This window comes from Podarcis melisellensis (genome assembly GCF_964234715.1).
Source record: "Podarcis melisellensis genome assembly, chromosome: 9".
NCBI lineage: Eukaryota > Metazoa > Chordata > Lepidosauria > Squamata > Lacertidae > Podarcis > Podarcis melisellensis.
The window spans coordinates 695332-714409 of NC_138541.1; the positions used below are offsets into that span (position 1 = coordinate 695332).

General features: G+C 56.4%; 2 protein-coding genes across 10 annotated transcripts in view; both read left to right on the plus strand.

The window, feature by feature from the left end:
• Positions 1–10025, plus strand: part of DCTN1 (dynactin subunit 1) — a 66028-nt gene extending 56003 nt beyond the window's left edge. For 7 of the 9 annotated variants that reach the window (XM_081924782.1, XM_081924783.1, XM_081924777.1 and 4 more), the window contains 16 exons: positions 71–231; positions 335–503; positions 1027–1095; positions 1963–2025; positions 2135–2284; positions 2401–2562; positions 2787–2918; positions 3402–3530; positions 3760–3902; positions 5201–5367; positions 6412–6426; positions 7184–7317; positions 8338–8527; positions 8659–8735; positions 8917–9006; positions 9099–10025. In XM_081924782.1, the coding sequence (XP_081780908.1) occupies positions 71–231; positions 335–503; positions 1027–1095; positions 1963–2025; positions 2135–2284; positions 2401–2562; positions 2787–2918; positions 3402–3530; positions 3760–3902; positions 5201–5367; positions 6412–6426; positions 7184–7317; positions 8338–8527; positions 8659–8735; positions 8917–9006; positions 9099–9236 (1989 nt within the window). In that variant the 3' untranslated portion in view covers positions 9237–10025. The remainder of the gene's footprint in view (positions 1–70; positions 232–334; positions 504–1026; positions 1096–1962; positions 2026–2134; positions 2285–2400; positions 2563–2786; positions 2919–3401; positions 3531–3759; positions 3903–5200; positions 5368–6411; positions 6427–7183; positions 7318–8337; positions 8528–8658; positions 8736–8916; positions 9007–9098) is intronic. The other 2 variants (XM_081924779.1, XM_081924785.1) reach the window with 1 other exon arrangement.
• A 4181-nt stretch (positions 10026–14206) lies between these two features.
• On the plus strand, positions 14207–18900 carry NOP56 (NOP56 ribonucleoprotein; the record flags this gene model as incomplete). Its single annotated transcript, XM_081924228.1, has 11 exons — positions 14207–14338; positions 14911–15025; positions 15132–15293; positions 15416–15614; positions 15924–16111; positions 16348–16499; positions 16930–17030; positions 17335–17483; positions 17739–17848; positions 18060–18197; positions 18333–18900. Coding segments are annotated over 11 exons (1656 nt in total), but the record flags the coding sequence as incomplete, so codon positions are not given.
• Positions 18901–19078: the final 178 nt, after the last annotated feature.

Below are 19078 nucleotides of genomic sequence, written 5' to 3' on the forward strand. Positions count from 1 at the left end.
ACTGGAGCGATGCCGTGGGGTGGGGCACACTGAACCTCTGACACCTCCCCTCCCTCTCTCTCTGGAACAGGCCGAGCTGATCAGCAAGCAGGCGCAGGAGAAGTTTGAGCTGAACGAGAACTGTGCCGAGCGCGCTGGCCTCCGGGGGGCGCCAGGGGAGCAGCTGAGCTTTGCTGCCGGGCTGGTGTATTCCCTCAGCCTCCTGCAAGCCACTCTGCACAAATATGAGCAGTAAGTCCTCTGTTCCGGGGGTCCCAGGGGTCCCCCTGAAATGGCCCCCTCCTGGCTGAGCCTGATGGCCTCTGCCTCTCTCGCCCCCCACCTTCTTGCTCAGGGCCTTGAACAAGTGCGGCGTGGAGATCTACAAGAAAGTGGGGACCCTGTACCCCGAGATGAGCGTGCATGAGAGGTCCCTGGACTTCCTGATTGAGCTGCTGCACAAGGACCAGCTGGATGAGACCGTCAACGTCGAGCCCTTGACCAAAGCCATCAAGTACTATCAGGTGAGGGGGCCCTGCCCCCCAGGACCACACCAAGGGGAGCCCGCGTCACACTGATTTATGCTGGGAAGGGGGGGTGGGCATTTCCTGAAATCCTCTAGCCCCACCTCCTGGCTGCCCTCTCTCAATTTTGGCCAGGCACTCCCGCCCAAAAGATAAAGGGGCTGTTCCCCCCTCCCCATAATTCAAGCCCTGGCTGCGCCTCCCCCCAGCGCCAGGAAAAGACTGAGGGTGTGGAGCTGCTGGCCTCTTTTATGAGTCCAGGGCTGCCAGGCCTGGTTCCCAGGAGAGCTGCCTGCAGAGTCCGGTCCTGCCATGCTGCTGTGCTGGTTTGAAAGAGGGCGGGTGCCCTTGTGTTTGCTGCAGCTCTCCTGGTGGGGCAAGATCAACAGAGGGCAAGGCTGGCATGTTGGCCGGGGGCAAGGCCCTCTGGCTCTGCTTTGGCTGAGGTGGATCAAAAGCCAGCTGGAGCTCAGCAGCAGAGGTGTCCCCCCCCCCTCACTGTTCCTCCGTCTCTCCCTTCCAGCACCTGTACAGCATCCATCTGGCTGACCAGGCGGAGGACTGCACTATGCAGCTGGCTGACCACATCAAGGTGAGCAGGTGGTGTTCGTGGCTCTCCCGTCTCCTCGTAGGCTGAAAGAGGCAGCAACTGGCCCCCAAGGTTGCCAGTGAGCTTCATAGCGCAGTGGGGGGATTCGAACCCTGGTCTCTTCCAGTTCTCTCTCTCTCTCCCTCTCCCTCTCTCTCAGTGTGGTGTAGTGGTTCAGAGCGGTAGTCTCGTAATCTGGGGAACCGGGTTCGCGTCTCCGCTCCTCCACCTGCAGCTGCTGGGTGACCTTGGGCTAGTCCCACTTCTCTGAGGTCTCTCGGCCCACTCACCTCACAGAGTGTTTGTTGTGGGGGAGGAAGGGAAAGGAGAATGTGAGCCACTTTGAGACTCCTTAAGGGGAGTGAAACGCAGGGTATCAAGTCCAAACTCCTCCTCCTCCTCCTCCTCCTCCTCCTCCTCCTCCTCCTCCTCCTCCTCTTCCTCTTCTTCTTCTTCTTCTTCTTCTTCTTCCTCTCTCTCTCTCTCTCTCTCTCTCACACACACACACACACACAGTGCTTTTTCTCAAAAATGTTTAGGGATACTCCCATTTTCCTACTCGTATTGAAACACTGCCCCTCAATGAGGCCAAACTTAAATTCACAAAATGTTTAGAGGTGTGCGTCCCCTTGCGTATCCCCAGAAAAAAAGTACTCTCTCTCCCTCTGTGTGTGTTTCAGAACAAACACACAGACACAAATATGGAGTGAAACCATGCTGTATTCAGAACCCCCCAAAATCCGTCCCCCCTCCCCAGGGAGCATGACATCATCGGCCCCATCCCAAGCCACATCTTCCCAGCCCTTGGCTGTGGCAGGAACAGGCTGTCGTTGCGCAGGCCCAGCTAACGCTGCCTTTGCTTGCTTGCAGTTCACCCAGAGTGCCTTGGACTGCATGAGTGTGGAGGTGGGCAGGCTGCGGTCCTTCCTGCAGGTAAGCCCATCCACCCCCCACCCCCAGGAGGCAGCCAGGTGGGGGTCTCCTTGGCGAGGCTGCTTGCCCCAGCCGTGGGTCCTGACGTTGCCCTTCTTCCCGCTTTCAGACCGGGCAGGAGGTGTCCGACTTTGCCATCCTCCTGAAGGACCTGGAGACCTCCTGCAGCGACATCCGGCAGTTCTGCAAGAAGATCCGGCGCCGCATGCCTGGCACCGACGCCCCCGGCATCCCTGCAGCGCTCGGCTTTGGCCAGCAGGTGGGTCGCCCGGCCCGGGACGGGGAGCTGGGCCTCCAGCCCCTTGTGGGAGTGACGTGCCCCTTTCCCCGAAGCTGAGCGCATGGCCTCCTCTTGACCCTGCTCTGATCTCCCAGGTCGCAGACACGCTGCTGGATTGCCGCAAGCACCTGACGTGGGTGGTGGCTGTGCTGCAGGAGGTGGCAGCTGCAGGGGCTCAGATGATTGCCCCTCTAACGGAGAATGAGGGTCTCCAGGCTGTAAAGCTGGAAGACCTGGCCTTCAAGGCCAGTGAGCAGGTAAGGGGCCTCTGTTGCGTTTTGCTGCGTCTGTCAGTGGGCAGAGCAGGATCCCCTGCAGAATCACGGCAGGGGTATGTGCGGCTGCTGTGGGTTGGCAGGGTTAAATCCTGCTCACACATAGCTAATTAGGGCTGGGGAGCTCTCTGCAGACCTCAGTCCGGGATCAGCTCCGCCGAGGGACGTGCATTGGCGTCCTCTGGACCTGTCCAATTCTCTTCCAGATCTACGGCACGCAAGGCATCAACCCCCACGAGTGCCTGCGACAGTCGTGCAACATCCTGATTGCCACCATGAACAAGATGGCCACGGCCATGCAGGAGGGCGAGTACGATGCAGACAAGCCTCAGGCCAAGGTGAGCCTGCGCAGAGAGAGGGCAGAGAGAGGGCAGGAGCTGGCCTCACCCACCAGCAAGGGCAAAGGCACTTGCAGGCAGATTCCCCTGGCTGGTGCTTGGCTAACAGGGCCAGCCTATTGGTTGGGGGGGGCGTGTCTGTGCCCCAGTGAAAGCCACTCCTTTTCCAGCCCCATTTTAAATTGTTGGGTGGGCTTTCAGGTGGGGGGAGGGTGCTGCTTGCAGGAGCCTCAGAGGCAGGGGGGCAGCTACTGTGGGAAGGAGGAGGCTGGCCTCCATGCTGGGACCCCCTTGGTCTGATCTGGTTGCTGCTTCAGGGCTCTTCCTCACACTGCCTTCCTTGCAGTTGAATCCTTTGAGGAGGAATGAAGGTGTGGGATCTTCCCCTGGGCTTGGGAGGGGTTCATTGCATGCTCTGTATCTCGAGACGCCTCCCACAACCTGGTCCATGTCTGAGCAACCCAACGTGGTCTCCTCTTGCAGTCTCCTCCTCCAGTGGATCTGCGGGCAGCCGCCTTGCGGGCAGAGATCACGGATGCCGAAGGTCTGGGCCTGAAGCTGGAGGACCGAGAGACGGTCATCAAGGAGCTGAAGAAGTCCCTCAAAATCAAGGTGAGTTAAGGAGCTGCCTCTCCCCGGGAGCTGGTGGGGCTGAGAAGGCTCTGCCACGAGGAGGGGGCCCAGTCTCCCAGGGGGCTGCTCCACAGGTGGGTGGCCGTGGGTGGTCCTGCTGCCTGGCCCCAGAGGACATGGAGCGTCAGCGGAGAAGAGCTCTTGGGGTCCTCCTGCGGGTGCCCCGTCCCCGTTCCCACAAGCGCCCTCCCTCCCTCCCGCTGCCCAGGGCGAGGAGCTGAGCGAGGCCAACGTCCGCCTGAGCCTCCTGGAGAAGAAACTGGACAGCTCCTCCAAGGACGCGGATGACCGGGTGGAGAAGATCCAGACCAAGCTGGACGAGACCCAGGCTCTGCTGAAGAAGAAGGAGAAGTAAGCGGGGAGTGGAGGAGGAAGAGGAGGAGGAGGTGGGGTGCCCTCTGAGGATTGACAGATGTAGGAGACGCTGGCTGGCATCTTCTGTGCCAAACCCACATCCTCTTGTGTCCTCTGAGCTGGCCTACACACAGATCGGGTCTTGCCAGGCGTAGCCAGGGCTCTGTGTGCCCAGGGATTTCAAGACCAAGACTGGCTCTGCTCCCTGGCACAGCACCTGGCATCCTGGAGACCTTGGCCCTCGCTTTCTGTATCCCTTGTGATGGTGGAGCTTGGTTTCAGACAGCTTCCCCCTCCCCTCCTTGTCCTCTTCCGCCTTCCTCTGCCCCCTTCGCTCCGCTCTTTTGCCCAAAGGTTTGATTTCTGGACACTCCTGGCTTCCACGAATGACCCGGGCAGACTTAATGGGCAGCTCAGCTCTGGCCTTGAGAGACACATGGCTGAAGTTTGGGGCTGATTGGCGTTGTTTTCTGGCAAAGGGTGGGGAGGGCCCCATAGCTCAGTGGTGGAGCCTCAGGCCCCAGGGGCATCTCCAGGCAGGGCAGGTGGGAGAGAACTCTCTCTGAAGTCCCGGAGAGCAGCTGCCAGTCAGTGTAGTGATGCTCAGCTGGACCAATGGTCTGGCTCAGTATGTTTGTATAAATGGCAAAGGAAATGATGAAGGGAGGGAAGGGATGCCGGGGGACCTAATACCTCAGAAGGGAAATCCAGCCAGATGGGCAGGGTAGAAAAAATAAATTATTATTATTATTATATAAGGCAGAAACAGGATTCAATATGAGCACAGCAGATTGGAGAACTGGGCCAAAACTAACGAAATGAATTCCAGTAGGGACAAATGTCAGGTTTTATGCTTAGGCAGGAATAATCAGATGCACGGGGAACACCTGACAGCAGTTCATGTGAAAAGGATCTCAGGGTCTTCACCTGAGTCCACAGGGTGAGGCAGCAGCAGCAAAATAAGCTACTGCTCTTCTCGGCTGCATCAACAGAATTGGAGAGTCCAGATCAAGGGAAGAGTTCCACTCTCTTCTGCTTTAGTCAGGCCCTGCCTGGAATACTGTGTCTGGTGGCTGAAAGCTGCCCAGAATGGCCACCCAGTCAGATAGGTGGCATATAAATAATAAGATTATTAGTTCTGGGCACCACAATTTAAGAAGGACGCTGACAAGCTGGAAGGTGTGCAGAGGAGGAGGGCAACCCAGGTGAAGAAGGGTCTTGAAAGGGAGGGAGGGGGCTGCTGCATGCTGTTGACCCCCCCGCCTGAGTTCCTCTGTGTCTTTCTCCCTCCGCAGGGAGTTTGAGGAGACGATGGACGCCCTGCAAGCAGACATTGACCAGCTGGAGTCCGAGAAGCAGGAGCTGAAGCAGCGGCTCAGCAACCAGTCCAAGCGCACTATTGAGGGCCTCCGGGGAGCCGGCCCCTCGGGAGTCGCTTCCGTCATCTCTGGCATCACCGGAGGTGAGCCCTCGGAAGCGTGTGTGCGGGGAGACTGCAGGGGGGAGACGCCCCAAGAGTCTTGGGGTGCTGGAGGGCCAGCAACTCCAGAGAAGCTGATGGGCGCAGGGGCTGGACGAACCTCCTGGACTCCCTGCCTGCCTGTTCCTTCCTTGCTGCTGGCAGCACTGATCAGGGCAGGTTGCAGGGGCAAGTTGGTTCCTGCTCCCCCTTTATTTCCACTTCCTCCATTTCCAAGCGAGAATCTCCCCACCCTCCTCTTTTTCCCTTCCCTTGCTGATCCCAAAGAGCCAGGGATTTGGGGAGGGAGGCTCTAGGGTCTTGCACTGCCGAGTGCTGACAGCCACTGGCCTCCGAAGCCTTGCAGAGCCGATGCACAGAGGATCACTTCGCCACCTTTGCCCAGAGCTGCAAAATTCTGCCCTTTTGGATGATGAATCCCAAATCCATGGGGTACTTTAGACCGCGAATCTCAGAGTTCTGAGCCTGCTGCAGGGGATGTTCCAGACTGGAGCGGCTGTCCCCGGGGAAGGGTTTACTTTGAGCTGAGGCCACCAGACTCACATTCACATACTGCACTGCCTTTCAGAGATCTCTACCCATTCAAAGAGGGCTGATCTGCGCTGGGCCTGGGAGGGTCGGCCAGTAAAGCCTCAGCACCTGGTTGTGGGTTCCCTCGTGCTGGTGCTGCCCTCTTTACGTTCAGTGATTCACACGAGCTGCTTCTGGGTCTCTTTTCCTCCCACATGCCCAGGGGGCTGTGTGAGTTTCCTCCAAACCTGGGGGGGGGGGGCTATTGTTTTTTCCTGAAGGGCTGCAGAGCAAGGGAGCCCCCCTGGCATGCTTGGCCAGGGCTCTGGGTAGATGGTGTCCCAGTGCCCTTGAGAAGAGGTGGCCCATTGTGGCTCACACAAGCAGGGTTGTCGTGTGGTCCAGAGAGGCAGACCCAGAGGGGAGCTGCTGCTGCTGCTGCTGTCTTTCCTGCCTTCTCTCAGACGCCTCTCCTAATCTCTGCTCCTTCTCGTCTCTTCCATGCTTCCGCTGCAGAGGAACAGCAGAGAGGTAGAGTGGCATGGCCCAGGTGGGGCTGCTGGGGTCACCTGGGGCCAGGAATCTCCCGAGGACACAAGGGGGACTCTGAGGCTGCCTTTGGGGGCAGAGGGGAATCTCTGGCGGCTGTGAGAGTTGTTTCCCCTTATGCCCAGCCTGAGGTGGTTTTTGTGTGTGCCAAGGAAGGGGGGGGATACAGCAAGGTCGCATGCCAGGGTGCAAAGCATGTGTGTGACAGAACATTTCTCCAGCCCGCCCATCCTCTGCTGCAAATGTCTCGTCACCCCCCTGTGCTTGGAAATGAGCCGGGCTCTGGGGAGGCCGGGCTGGGGCCTCAAGGGGTCTGGCCACAGGCAGCCCAATTTGAGCGCCTCCCTAAGGAAGCACGGGGAGGCTGGAGACCTGTCTTGGTCCCCCACATGCATGAGGTGGGGGCTCTTTCTGAAGAGTGTTTGGCATGTTGTTGCATATATTCGTACAAAACTGCTCCCTGGGCGTTTTCTGCCTCTGGCTGCATGTTCCTGTGTGTTTTCCTGGGCCTCCAGCTCTTGTCTCCTCCTGGGCTCAGCTCAAGTCTTCTCCGCCTTGTGGGGCCCTGATGCGGGCGCAACCTGCCTTTCCCTGACCCTTGGCAGAGAACCTCCTATGCCAGGATGCAGGTGGGAAGCTCCTTCTGTGAGCTCCCCATGGAGCAGTCCAGGCATGCGCTGCGCAGGGGCATCTTCTGGAAATCTCTTCTCTTCTGACAGCGCTGCTCTTCCCTTTGCAGGTGTGGGTGCTGGCCAGGTGATGATGGCCGGCTCAGGCCCTGTGCAGGTGAAGGACTCCCCTCTCCTCCTCCAGCAGATCGATGCTATGCAGCTGTCCATCAAGCATCTCAAGAACGAGAACAACCGCCTCAAGGTGAGCGGGGGGGGGGGCGGCTTTCCTGCTTGCAGCTCCAGCCCAGCATTCCCTGGCCGGAGGGAAGGAGCCCTGCAGGCGGGGGAGGGCGCGGAGCGGAGAGGGGGGGGTCTCTAGGGCTGATGCCTGCTTTGAAATGGACAGAAGAAGCAGCAGACTCTGGGATGGCGCCTCATTGCCCCACACTCTTTGCTCTCCGCAGGCTGTGGCACCCCAGCCATCCTCACCTTTGTGGACATTATATTATTGTTGTTGCTGTTGCTGTTATTTATTAGTATACCGCTCTTCCTCTGTAGAGCTCTGGGCACTTCACAGCATAAAAATACAAGACAGAAACACAAAATACATTATAAAAACAAAACACCCCCCATGTCATGGCAGGCAGGAATCCCAGGCACCAAGGAAGACCTGTCAAAGGGAGACTTCCTTCCTTCCTTCCTTCCTTCCTTCCTTCCTTCCTTCCTTCCTTCCTTCCTTCCTTCCTTCCTTCCTTCCTTCCTTCCCAGCTCCCGTTCCACACGCCTCCCTTCCATGTTCTTCATGACCCCTCCCTGCACAATTTGACCTCCTGCATCTCTGGTTCTTTCCTCCTTTGTCGTGGAGGGAATGCGAGGAATGCCTGGGCTGGTTTGGGGGCTGCGCATGAAAGGAACAGACTCTTCCTGGCCGTTCCTGGAAATCCAAGGAGATTTTTATTATTGTCTTTCTTTTTGAAGGATCTTTTTAATAATATACTAATTCTGCCAGTGTTTTAGTTCTATTTTAATGAATGTATGTTCTGTGTTTTTAGCTTGTTTTATTCATTGAGCAAGCCACCTTGAGTCCTGGGCTGGGAAGAAGGCAGGATATAAATTCATGTAATAATCAATACAATAAGCTGCCCAGAGCAACTGCTTTTGGGGGGTGGGGGTGCTCTAGTGTGGCTGGAGGTTGCTTGTGCCCCTTTTTGTTCGAGTGTGTGTGTGTGTTTGTGTGGAAGTGGCTGGCTTGAGCCCTGCTCTTCCTCCTCCTCCTCTCCAGGGAGCCCAGATGAGGCGGGAGCTGGCCTCGCTGACCCCGCTGCGGGTGCCCAAGCTGTCTCTTGCCAAGGATAGGCAAGGGGAGGAGGTGGTCTCCAGCTCCCTCTACCGCAAGACCAGCCAGCTGCTGGAGACCCTTCACCAGATGAGCGCCAACACCAAGGTGGTGGACATCACGCGGCAGAGGACAGGTGGGCCTGGCGGGGGCTGGGAGGGGGCAGCGGGAGAGCTCAGCCTCTCCATCCCTGCGGAGCGTGCCCTTGCAGGGTGGGGAGGGGGCACCAATAGCAACGCCTTTTCCGTCTCTCTGTCCTCCCCGCAGCCACCAGCCCAGCAGCCCAGCTCCTGGAGCAAACGGCCCGCCTGAAATCACTGAGCGAAACCATCGACAAACTGAAGGTAGCCGAGGCCTCTGGCCGTCATCTCCTGTCCCGGGCAAGAGCCCTTCATGGGGGAGGGGGGGGAGCGGCACTGGGGGCCCGAACCAGAGTGTGGCTTCCTCTCCTGAGCAGCCGGGATGGGAATACGGGGGGGGGGGGGGCTTGGGCTGGATGGCCCTGACTGCGCTTCCTTCCTGCAGGATGAAGTCCTGAAGGAGACTGTCCTCCAGCAGCCCGGAGCCAACGTCCTGACCGACTTTGGCACCTTCCCCTCAGCCCCCTTCCTCAAGGTGAGCGCTTGGGCCTGGGCAGGGAAGCGGGGGGGGGGAGTCCTCTTGGGCCGCCCCCCTGACTCTCCCGCCTGCTCTGCTTTCCCCTCCAGGCCAAAGAGGAGCAGAAGGACGACACCGTCTACATTGGCAAAGTGACCTTCCCCTGCCAGCCGGGCCACGGCCAGGTCCACAAACTGGTCCTGACGCCCGAGCAGCTGCACAGGCTCCACGCCCGCCTCATCTCCTAAGAGGGTCTCCCCCCCCCCGCCCCCTCCCCCCGCTGCCTCTCCTCCTACAAGATGCACACTAAATATGCAGACTCTTGCTTGTGCAAGGCCCTCCCGGCACTGCCGACTCTCTGAACGACCTGTGTTGGTTCTGTGCGCCTCCCTCCTCAAACTGGGCAGGCAACTCTGCCCGCAATGACCACTGCCCTCCTTCCCTGGTCTCTCCCTTAGCGATGGCCACTGCTCCCTCGTGGCTCTCAGGCCAGGCTTTCCTCCCATTTCAGATACAGTCCGTTCTGCCCCAAGAGCTTCTCTGGGTGCTGTGGCTTTTCCCTCCCAGGCAACTCCCCCCCCGCCAGCAAGGGAGAAGGGGAGGCCCCTTGCTCGCCACCTGCCAGATGGGGAAGATGGAGGGAATGCCATGCCAGATCCATGCCCTTTCCCTGTTTCATCATTCAGCTTCCCTCCTCCTGCTGTTTCTGGGTGCAGCCCCAGACGGCCCAAGCATGGCCAGGGGTGTCTCTTCCCCTCCCCTCTGGGTCTTCCTGGCCTTACTGGGGCGCTTGGTTAAGGGCGGCGGAGGTCTCTCTCTGCACCCTTCATCTTGCAGCTCCACCCCTCTGGCCACAGCCCCTAAGTGCCCTTCTCTCCCTCTGCTGACTTCCATGGTGGGGGCTTCTGTGGTGTTGGGATGCTGGGGGCAAGGAGCCATTTGGAGCCTGGAGATCCACAAGCACTTTGAGGCAGAAACCTTCTTGCACGTTGACTCCTCGGAGCTCTTGAGATAAATAAACTGAACTCTTAAACCAAGCTTGCATTGTGTGACATCGTTACTCATATGAGTTAGAGGGGCCTTTGAAAATAACTTCTTGTATTTCCAAATTTAACAAGGAAAAACAGGGCAATGAAATGAAATTTAAGGGGGAAAGTAGAGTAATAATAATGTACAAATAGTACCAAATAACAGTAAACCATCCAGTGGCTATTGGTGCACAAATATTACATGGAACATGTAACTTGATATTAATCTCCCAGATGCCACATGAAATGGCTTCAGGTGCAGCCAAGGCAGTGAGAGGCTCAAAGCAGACATCTCTCAGCCACCAGAAGGGCTCACAAAGCTCCCTTTGGTTGCCCAGTGTTGTAAACAAAATCTGCCCTTTTGGGGTGTACAAGAGCCCTTTAGAGAGTCCTTTGTGGGTTCTCCATCGGTAGGAGAAAATAACAGAGGCCAGCCAGAGAATATTGAGAAGCAAAGCAGCTAGTAAGCCTGATCTTTATTAAAGCTGTTGCAACAGGGTCCCCACACCAGAACCCAGGTGTGCCTGCCCTTATATAGACATTTTTAATTGCCCGCCCTGGAGCTCCAGACCACCCCTCCATACATCATACATACATCACAGAAGGGGTGTAACCCAACACCACCCCCCAGATACATCATACCTACATGACAGAAAAGGTGGTCTACAACAGAAATTTGAGTGTTGTTTTTCCAGGTTATCTGATAATGCCTTTTCTGATGGCCTTTCCTGGTAGTCTGCCCATTCCTTTGAGATGGTGATTACCCAATTCCTGCCCTCCCTCCTTGCAGAGAAAACATTTGGTCAGCTGGGGAGTCAAAATGGTTTCAGGACGGTCTTCTTGTGCTGCTCCAGACATGTGGTCCACATATCCATATACGAGCCTGGCTGGCACATTTATGACCATTTATTTTAAATATGTTTGTTGTTTAGTCGTTTAGTCATGTCCGACCCTTTGTGACCCCCTGGACCAGAGCACGCCAGGCACTTCTGTCTTCCACTGCCTCCCGCAGTTTGGTCAAACATATATATATATATATATATATATGCAGGTTTTGGTGTCCTCGGGTGTCTTCCCGTGTAAAAGTTGGGGTGTCTAGGCGACGTTTCGACGAGGTCTCACTCGTCATCTTCAGGCTGGTGCTTTCGGCTTCTTGTTACTGGAACAGAGCAGGATCTCAGTGTTTGAGTTCCTATAAATACTGTTGAGGGGGTGTGGTGTATAGCCTCCAATGTTCTGGGCAGAGGGGAAGTTCCCAGGCTAGTGTGCCTTTTCTTCTTTTGTTCCTTAATTACTTGAGGGATATCTTGAGTGATTTCTTGAGTGATATCCTGAGTACCACTTAGGTGGGTCATTAGGTGTGGATTAGTTGCTAAAGTCTTTGTGTCTTGACCTCTTGAACTTTGTGAAGAGTTTTTCTGAGAAGATGGCTGTACTGCACTTAGTTGTGCTCTGGCTTGGCTTCGTGTATAGGGGCGAGCTGTGGTTTTGTGGCCTGTGTCAGCCAGATCTGTGTAGGGATTGCAGGGGGGTGCAGCATCCGGAGGTGCCACCATGGTTTGGCTACTGGATGGTGTCTGTAATTTATCTGTGGAGAGGGTCTGGGTTTGGGTCTGGTGTGGTTGATTGGTGATGGCGTTCTGTGTGCCTCTGGATCTGGTGTCAGTTTTTGTGGGGAGGGCTAATTTCCAGATGTCTGGCAAGCGGGATGTGTCATCACGCTTGTTCATGTTGTGAGGGTGTTTCTCTATCTCGATGGCTTCCATGATTATTCTCTTGTGGTGATGTTCCATGTTAAAGAGCAATTTGGAATCTGCAAAATTAATTTCGTGTCCTGTTTCTTTCATGTGTTGGAAAAGAGAGGAAGTTTTTTCTTCTTTTTTGACGGCATTCTTGTGTTCTGCGATACGTGCATTTATTCGTCTGTTTGTTTGTCCAATGTACGTGGCTGGGCAGACTTTGCAGGGTATTTCATAGACCCCTTGGTTTTCCAACTGGATTTTATCCTTGGGGTTTCTGAGGATATTGGCTATTTTTTGGTTGGTGCAAAAGGCTGACACCACAAAAACTGACACCAGATCCAGAGGCACACAGAACGCCATCACCAATCAACCACACCAGACCCAAACCCAGACCCTCTCCACAGATAAATTACAGACACCATCCAGTAGCCAAACCATGGTGGCACCTCCGGATGCTGCACCCCCCTGCAATCCCTACACAGATCTGGCTGACACAGGCCACAAAACCACAGCTCGCCCCTATACACGAAGCCAAGCCAGAGCACAACTAAGTGCAGTACAGCCATCTTCTCAGAAAAACTCTTCACAAAGTTCAAGAGGTCAAGACACAAAGACTTTAGCAACTAATCCACACCTAATGACCCACCTAAGTGGTACTCAGGATATCACTCAAGAAATCACTCAAGATATCCCTCAAGTAATTAAGGAACAAAAGAAGAAAAGGCACACTAGCCTGGGAACTTCCCCTCTGCCCAGAACATTGGAGGCTATACACCACACCCCCTCAACAGTATTTATAGGAACTCAAACACTGAGATCCTGCTCTGTTCCAGTAACAAGAAGCCGAAAGCACCAGCCTGAAGATGACGAGTGAGACCTCGTCGAAACGTCGCCTAGACACCCCAACTTTTACACGGGAAGACACCCGAGGACACCAAAACCTGCATTCCTGTACCCGTGAAAATCTACGAAAGCATATATATATATATATATATAAGACCTTAAATTTTTAAAATACACTGGCCATTAACCTCCTGCGACTGGAATGTAGTTGCAAAGCGTCTGAGCACCTGCAAAGTGCAAGGACTTTGGCAATGGAAAAGGGTGGTGGTGAGTGGCAACTGACTGCGGGCACAAAGCCTGATGCGCCTCTGGCCGAGCGCATGCCTCGTGCCTCCTGGGGGCATTCAGCCCCTTGGAGGAGACCCAGGGATCAGGCCCCTCCCGGCCCGGCCCCCTGCCTTTCGCCTGGTGATGCAGCCCAATCGACTGGAGATACGAGGCTTCGCTGAACCCGCCTGGGCTTTGGGAGCCAGGTGCAGGGAAGGAGGGGAGGTGGGCCAGCCTGCCAGGTGGGGGCTTCCCTGGACTCTGGAGGGGGGGGATCCTTCGGGGTGCCCTTCTGAAGTTCGTTTGACCAGTGGAACCAAAGCTGCAGATGTCCTGAGGCAGTTCCAGAAGAACCTCTGTCAAAACGGCTGTAATGTTTGATGTATTACAGTATTTTAATATTTTCTGGGAAGCCGCCCAGAGTGGCTGGGGAAGCCCAGACAGATGTAAAGGAAAAGGTTTCCCTGCCCGTACGGGCCAGTCGTGTCCGACTCTAGGGTTGCGCGCCCATCTCACTTAAGAGGCCGGGGGTCAGCGCTGTCCGGAGACACTTCCGGGTCACGTGGCCAGCGGGACGAAGCTGCTCTGGCGAGCCGGCACCAGCACCGCACACGGAAATGCCGCTTACCTTCCCGCTAGAAAGCGGTCCCTATTTATCTACTTGCACTTAAGGGTGCTTTCAAACTGCTAGGTGGGCAGGAGCTGGGACCGAAAGACGGGAGCTCACCCCGCCGCGGGGATTCGAACCGCCAACCATGCGATCGGCAAGTCCTAGGCGCTGAGGTTTAATACACAGTGCCACGTGTGTCCAGACAGATGGGCGGGGTATAATAAATAATAATATAAATTTATTATTATTATTATTATTATTATTATTATTATTATTATTATTATTATTATTATTATTATTATTATTATTATTATTATTATTTGCTAGATGACCTTTGGGGGTCCCTCCCCGCCCCGGACAGCCCCGCGGGCGGAGCCTCCTGCCGCGCCTGCGCCGAGTCCGAACCTCGTGGAATGATGGACGTCGAGGAGGCCGCGCTTGAGAGGAAGGGGCGGGAGCCGAGAGTCCGACCGCGGCCGCCTCCTCGCCTTCCATTGGTGGGTCTCGCGGAGGGGAGGGGAAGCGGAAGGGGCGGGTCCGGAGCCCTGCCCCGCCGTTGGCTGAGCGGCGTGAGGCGAGGGGGCGCTTCCGGTGGGCCCTCGACGTCCTTCCTGAGCGCGAGGCCTGCGCGGCCCAGTCGGGCCAGAGACGCCGAGGCGCCATGGTGAGGAGCCGGAGCCGGAGCCGGGGGGGGGGGCGGGCGAGGGCCTCCCTGGGGTCGGACTTGACTGACGGCGCGTCTCCTCCCTTTCTCCCCCCCCCCCGCGCAGGTCCTCCTTCACGTCCTCTTCGAGCACGCGGCCGGCTACGCGCTCTTCGCCCTCCGGCAGGTGGAGGAGGTGGCTCTGCTGCTGCCCCAGGTGAGCCAGGGGGGCCGGAGAAGGACTTTATGGGGGCGCACGGGGGGCCAGGCCGGGCCTTCGGGGGCCGCATCCCCCCTCCATTCCCCCTCCCCCCCCGGGCGCCCTGATGACCCTCCGTCGGAATCTGTCAATCCTCTGACTCGGATGATGCCACGTGTGGACTCTGAGCGCCCGGGGAAAGACACGTGCTGCGCGCCGACCACGTGCGCCTGGCCTGGGCTCCAGCGGGGAGGCCTTTGCGGCCGCGGGAGAACAACTCGCGAGTAGGCCCGGCGGGATCAAAGGGAGGGCCGCGCGGCTGCGGGTTTCAATAGTTCTCTCCCCCCGGTATCGCTTGGCTAGATGGGATCTGCACGCCCGGCCCCCTTTGGCTCAGTTGCACCAGTAAAGAGGAATATTCGGTAGGTCTTTGCATAGATTAGACTGAGCTACCTCGCCCCCAGCAACAAAATTCCACCACCACAAAGCACGTGGTTTCTCCCGCCATCTTGGTCTTTGGGGGGAGGAGGCATTGTGGGTTGATTCAGAGCAGGGCAAAACCAGGCCATGTGCTGCTGGCGCTTCTGCAGGTGGAGGAGAGCGTCCTGAATCTCGGCAAATTCCTCACGGTGGTCAAACTCGTCGCCTTTTCCCCCTTCAAGTCTGCCCAGAGTGCCTTGGAAAACATCAATGCTATCTCCGAAGGTGAGCAGCGCCCACATTCCTTCCTCTTTGCTCTGAGGCTGCTCTTTTCCGTAAGGGCAGCACCCCGGCGCCCCATTGAGCCTTCTCTTTCTCTTGCCTGGTCCAGGGATCCTCCATGAGGATCTCCGTCTTCTCCTCGAGACAAACCTGCCAGCCAAAAAGAAGAAGGTCGTTGTGGGGGTCAGCGATGCTAAAATCGGGGCTGCCATCCAGGAAGAGCTGGGCTTCCAGTGCCAGGCTGGGGGCGTCGTGGCTGAGATCACCCGAGGTAAGTCTGTGAAAAGGGCAACAGGAATGGGAAGAATGGTTTTCTGTAGGAGGATGAGGTGTTTTTCTGCCAGCGCTTGGCAGGGCTGAACCCCCTTTCTCCTGTCTTCTCCCTCCGCCCAGGTATCCGCTTGCATTTTCACAGTTTGATCAAAGGTCTGACAGCCCAGTCCGCCTCCAAGGCTCAGCTGGGACTGGGGCATAGCTATTCTCGGGCCAAAGTGAAGTTCAACGTGAACAGGGTGGATAACATGATCATCCAGTCCATCAGCCTCTTGGATCAGCTAGACAAGGACATCAACACCTTCTCCATGCGGGTCAGGTGAGGGGTCTCTGGTGCTTTTGAGAGACGTTCTGGCCAAAGTGGATCCTTCCTCCCAGTCTCCCTATGCTTACCACAGACAGCGTCACCACACACGCTGGCTGTATAGGAACGGGAGATAGAGAATCGGTAGCCCTGCGTATACACCACAGCCAGGCCCACTTTCCCCTGAGCTGTATTGTTAGTACGGGTACAAAAAAACCACCCACCCAAGATCTGCGTGTTCCTTGAGCCTTTTCTAAACTTGGAGGCAGGTAACACTTGGCTTGGAGAGGCTGTCCTGACTCTGCCTCCTCTTCCCCCTGGCAGAGAGTGGTACGGATATCATTTCCCTGAGCTGATCAAGATCGTGAGTGACAACTACACCTACTGCCGCCTCACCAAGCTCATTGGGAACCGGAAGGAGCTGAGTGAGGAGAGCCTGGAGGCCTTGGAAGAAATCGTCATGGACAGTGCCAAGGCTCAGGCTATCCTGGAGGCCTCCCGCTCATCCATGGGTCAGTAGTCATGTGGGGAAGGGGTGGGGTGGGGCCTTGGGTATGCCAGGTGAACACAGGTGCTGAACTGCGGCTCTTGCAGAGTTATTTGATTTCAAGCAGCTCATCTACTTGGTGTTGACTCTTTTTGGTGCCAATGTCTGTTAAGAGAGGCACAGCGGAGGGGGGTTAGGAGTGCGGCCTGGTTCTCCTTTCTGCCTCCTCTCTGTTCTGATGTGCCTCTCTCCTCCCTGCAGGGATGGATATCTCTCCCATTGACCTCATCAACATTGAGAGCTTCTCCAGCCGCGTCATCTCTCTCTCCGAGTATCGCAAAGGCCTGCAGGAGTATCTCCGCTCCAAGATGAGCCAGGTGGCTCCCAGCCTCTCAGCCCTCATTGGAGAAGTGGTAAGTGGCTGCCATGTGTGTAGAGTGGAACCCCCTGCCCCCCCCTTTCACTGGCTACAGATATGATGTGCAATGTGAATCTGTCAATCCACTGAGCTCTCGTGCTGACACCTTCTCACTGCTGATCTGTGCCAGAGGAAAGGGAGGGGGCAGAGGCTGTCTGTAGAGAGGAGTTTTAAGCATTGTAACGTTTTGTGTATGCCACATTAGCTGGTTGCTGAGCAAGGCCTAGGGCAGCTCTCATGGATTGGGCCGCTGGTGCAGGTGGATGCTTCGGACTTTCTACCTTCCTGTTCGGGGCTCAGCAAACCCTGAGCCCCTTGCACAGCCTGGGAAGCAATTTGTCTCCTGGGCACAGTTGTGGGTCTGGCTGCTGCTCTCTGGGGCGGCTGCGCCACATGATTGCCTTGCCTGTCTCCTCTCCCCGCAGGTGGGCGCCCGCCTCATCTCCCACGCTGGCAGCCTGACCAACCTGGCCAAGTATCCAGCCTCCACAGTGCAGATCCTGGGTGCAGAGAAGGCTCTCTTCAGGTACAGCTGCAGGGCGGCCGCAGTGATGGCAGGCTGCTGGGGTGCTGGGCTTGATGTGCTGGTCAAGTCCCCTTGGCCGCATGTGTGATGGGCTGGCCCCCAGCCTCTGAGCGGTCACCCGGGCCATTCCCTTTCCCCTCCATCCGGTAGGTTAGCTATTTCAGGCTTGGCCTGGGATGGTTGGACACAGCTGGGAGGAGGGAGACAAGCCGCGGTTGGGGGCTTAATTTGTGGGTCTCGGTGTGATTCTCTTCCTCCACCAGAAAGCATTGTTTTGGTGAACCTTGCCCCCTCTTTCCCGCAGAGCCTTGAAGACTCGGGGAAACACTCCCAAATATGGCTTGATCTTCCACTCCACTTTCATTGGCCGAGCAGCTGCCAAGAACAAGGGCCGGATCTCCCGCTACCTGGCCAACAAGTGCACAATTGCATCCCGCATTGACTGCTTCTCAGGTGAGGAGTCAGGGCCTGGCCTATCTCTCTATGGAGCTGGACAAGCGGCCGAGCAGCTTTGCTATGATGGTTACATTTTTCGTCAACAGCATTTCACCCAGTGAATGGTGACGCATCAAGGCTGAGCGAAGCTTGCTGGGTGTGGCCATGGGGTGGAGGGGAGAGTGGACAATATGCTGCCGCCCTTCTCTGGGTTCTGGCCATGTAGAGCAGGTGCCCTCGGACTCACGCATTCCTGTCTGTGTTTTTTTGCAGAGACCCCGACTTGCGTCTTTGGAGACAAGCTTCGAGAGCAGGTGGAGGAGCGCCTGGCCTTCTATGAGACGGGGGAGCCTCCGCGCAAGAACCTTGACGTCATGAAGGAGGTGGGCAGTGGGCTGTTGAGCCGGGGTGGGTGGGCAGAGGGGCTGCCCCCTAGCAGTCGCTGGATGTGATGAAATGACCTGAGCCTGACCTATCCACTGGTGGAGGCAAAAGCTGATTTAATGAGTCTGATTCAGCCTGTTGCTGCTGCTGCAAACAACTGGGGGTGCATGGGCTGGTACTGACAGTACTGTGAACTCTCCGCATTCACAGGCCACAGAGGTGGCTGCCGAAATGAAGAAGAAGCTGGAGAAGAAAGAGAAGAAGAAAAAGAAGCGAGAGAAGAAGCGGTTGGAAGCCCTGGAGGCCGCAGAGGAAATGGAGAATTCTGTGCTCGAGACGACGGCAGAGGTGAGAAGCCCCTTTGGGGAGCTGGCTGGTGGTTGTAGGGTTGGGCATAACTGGAGCCGAGTGTCTGCGATAGACAGGGCTGTGTGCATTCTCCATTCTCTTCTCTCCCCCCCCTCCCCTATAAATTAATCTCAGGAAAATGATGTCACGCCCAAGAAAAAGAAAAAGCGAAAGCACCAGGAAGAGGAGGGCGTGGAGCCGTCTGAGAACGGCCTGGAGGAGGAAGAGGTCTCCCCCAAAAAGAAGAAGAAGCTGGGCCTTGTGGAGACGCCCCACCCAAAGGGGAAAAAGACAAAGAAGAAAAAGGCCAGAATGGAGGAAGATGAGGAGGAGGAGGAGGACTAGTGGGCAGGACGAACGGCAAAATCCCGCCCAACATGGCCAGCCTGAGACTTAAGGTCCACTGAGGGTTTCTTTAAAAACTGGGCTCTGGGCTCTCCGCCCAGTACTTTTGTGACAACTGAATGTAGCCACGGTTGGACCTCCCATGGGCAGAATGGCAGCCCAGGATCCGTTCCCTGTCCCTTTCTTGGCAGCACAAGGAAAGAGAGTGAGCCAGGCTGGCTTCTCCTGCAAGGGGGAGGAGGGGAGGGTGTTCTGTGGCTTGCAGCCGAGGCCTCAGGAGACGTCCATTCAGCAAGTTCCACCTGGACATTTCATGTACTTAACCAGCTAACAATAAAATTACTGTCTTTTTATAGCAGCTTTGCCTCTGGGTATTCTGTGAGGTGAGACCCAGGAGAGGGGTGTAGCACAACAAAGCGAGGTTTGCCCTTCCAAGTAGTGTGGCATATTCTGTTTATTCCAAGCTGTTGCAGATGCAGCTTGAATAAAGACGTTTGATGAGGGAGGTATATGGTTCTGGGCAGCTGGTGGGTTTT